This window comes from Phalaenopsis equestris, unplaced genomic scaffold, assembly GCF_001263595.1.
Source record: "Phalaenopsis equestris unplaced genomic scaffold, ASM126359v1 Scaffold234766, whole genome shotgun sequence".
Lineage (NCBI taxonomy): Eukaryota > Viridiplantae > Streptophyta > Magnoliopsida > Asparagales > Orchidaceae > Phalaenopsis > Phalaenopsis equestris.
The window spans coordinates 1-2713 of NW_018252669.1; the positions used below are offsets into that span (position 1 = coordinate 1).

At 36.6% G+C, this 2713-nt stretch overlaps 1 protein-coding gene across 1 annotated transcript; it reads right to left on the reverse strand.

Annotated features, from left to right (window-relative positions):
* Positions 1 to 326: 326 nt before the first annotated feature.
* LOC110039017 (probable galactinol--sucrose galactosyltransferase 6) lies at positions 327 to 2309 on the reverse strand (the record flags this gene model as incomplete). Its single annotated transcript, XM_020743956.1, is given in 2 exon segments — positions 327 to 1611; positions 1865 to 2309. Coding segments are annotated over 2 exon segments (829 nt in total), but the record flags the coding sequence as incomplete, so codon positions are not given.
* Positions 2310 to 2713: the final 404 nt, after the last annotated feature.

Sequence of the window (2713 nt, forward strand, 5' to 3'; positions counted from 1 at the left end):
GCTAATAGAAAATTTTGTATAAAAATATAGACTAACTTATGAGGATGATATTTTTCAATTGTAGTGAAACAGTACTCTAGATTGATTTTATTTAAACATACACACTTAAAAAATGAGAAAGAAGAGAAAATTTACAACCACATATTATATGTATTTATATACCTAACGTTCAAATTTGTATATTTACATTTATAATATTTTTGGTGTGAAGAATTTACACATGAAAGTGTATCTAATTTATAAAAGATAAATGATACTGGCATTTTTAATATGATGTAAATATTTGGATCCTATGTTCGCAACTATGAAAAGGTATAGGTGTGAGATATATGAATACGTGAAAAATGTCCACTATATATGTAATCAACCTAAGAATTCTTAGACAATTAAAGGGCTTTATTTGTCGTCGCCCTATGACAATTACAAAATAATATTAATGCTCAATGTCAATCACAATAAACATCAACACCAATCATGCATGCAATCTTCCATGCTATTAGACACAACAACATCAACCACCTTCTAATGCCTAAATTTCAAGGACAACCAACAATCAACATCTCCGACCATCGAACGATGCTAAATTTCACCATTACTCGTCCAGTAAGGGTGCTCGTTCTCCAACATCAATAATAACAACATTATCGATCGAATCTTATGTTCATTGTTGTCCACCATCCACCCAGTAGCTCTATCACCATATTGAGAGAGAGGAGATCTTTTATAGTAAAAAGCTCTTGTATAGTAAAAAGCTTGTAACCACACATTCTTCATACATCATCTATAATTTAAACATTGTGATGAAAATGAGCCTCTTTGTAACCCTCCGCCTACATATTGTAACAATTGAACAGATGTAAAACTTCAATCCAAATTGATGCCCTATTCTTCCACTTTACCAATCTTCCATCAAACTTCAACTAAATCTGCCAAATAGAAGGGAGAAAATTGAAATATCAAAATATGTAAATAAGCAACCCCAAATCATTGAATCAACCAATCAATGCTAATATTCTTCGGCATTCCGACACCTCCTGCATTTTCAGCATCAATGGCATACCATAACAACCTCACTTAAGCGCACAAAACTCCAAAAATCTATTCACCCATGGCATCTCCATATTTTTCTTTTAGCATAGCCAAAAGTGCGGGCGAAAATTAAACTCAAGAGTCACGGCGATGACCTTCAAAAGAGAAGCTTTTTTTCGTAGAAACATCTTTAGTGATCTATAACTCGACCACCACAGAATGAAAATTCTTATCTCCTACAGGCATGCTCTCTAAATCCAATGTTATGAGACCAGTCGTAGCATCGTAGGCGAAGTCGACGAGTTCGCCGCCTAGTGAGCATTTCTTAGGCTCGACTGAAGAGTAAGCTCCCAGTTTTCCACAGCCCTTCACTTCCATCCAAACTCTCCCTATAACATAGTTCCTACTTTCTTTCTGAATAAAAGCATCATTTAGCTGATCCATAAGCCTGGAATCCACCTCCAACTCCAACGACTTAGCACCACCACCCAAAACTTCATATTTTAGCCCATCTACTGCACCACCAGCATTGAACATGTCCAACAAACCAAGAGGAGCAAACCTGAATCCAGGCGCCATAACCTGCATTTCAAAACATTCCAAGTCAGAAAAAAAACAGAAGGCAAAATTTACATACCTAGCACAAAATTCTAATATATTTACATATCTCACACCTATAGTTTCATATTTACAAATACAGCGCCTTAGTGCTTTAAACGTATCCCTGAAAAAATGCATTTCAATATTAAAAAGTGATAGATTTGTGTGCTGTGTGTAAATATAAAAGTCTAGGCGTGAGATATGTAAATACATGATGCAGAATCGTTCTACAAACCCGGATTGGAGAGACAGTGAATATTTCATGCTCGAGAACATTGAGAGAAAGAGACAGAGATGCGTTCTGCAGTAGTAGAATAAGCTCGCCCGTGGTATGACGGTAGACAACGGAATCGCCATTCCAGTTTGCATCTACTGCAGCCTCGGAAATAAGGTGGATGTCGCTTCCCTGGATGATGGAGGTCAGCGTCATCGAGTTTGTGGAGTGGAATGTGTTCTTCTTCTCGGTAGAGCTCCAGGCCGCGCCTTGGCAGTTGTAGATCCCGAGCACACCGGTGAACTTGTTCATATTCCAGATCTTCAGGAGTGTTACGTTGTCACGAGCGGGGTCGGTGAAGAGGCAGTCCAATGTGGGACGGCCGGGCAGACGGGCACGAAGGATGGATCCATCAGGCAGGACCAATTTTTTCAGGAGCTCAAAGTTGTGTTTACCAGGAGCATCACTGTTCCATTCCAATTAAGTTTAGGACTGGAATTCAAGTAAACTTGAATGTACACAAGGATAATTAATACTTGCCAGCAATAGTTTTGATTTTAGTTTCATTTCCAGATTCAAATTTCTTTATATGTATGAAGAATTGATTAGCAATTATCCAGGTATATCTTAAGTACTAAAGGGAATTCTGGATGAAAATACAATTTCATTAGTTTCAATATATTTTGGGTTAGAACTTACAATTTCATAAGTTTCCAATAAATTTCATACTTTTTTAGGGGCAATTGTGTACATAATGCCAAGATCTATCATATCACACAAAAACTATCACTATTTTAACTTTTAAAAAGTGAAATACATCCCTATCATATCACACAAAAAATATCACTATTTTAACTTTTAAAAAGTGAA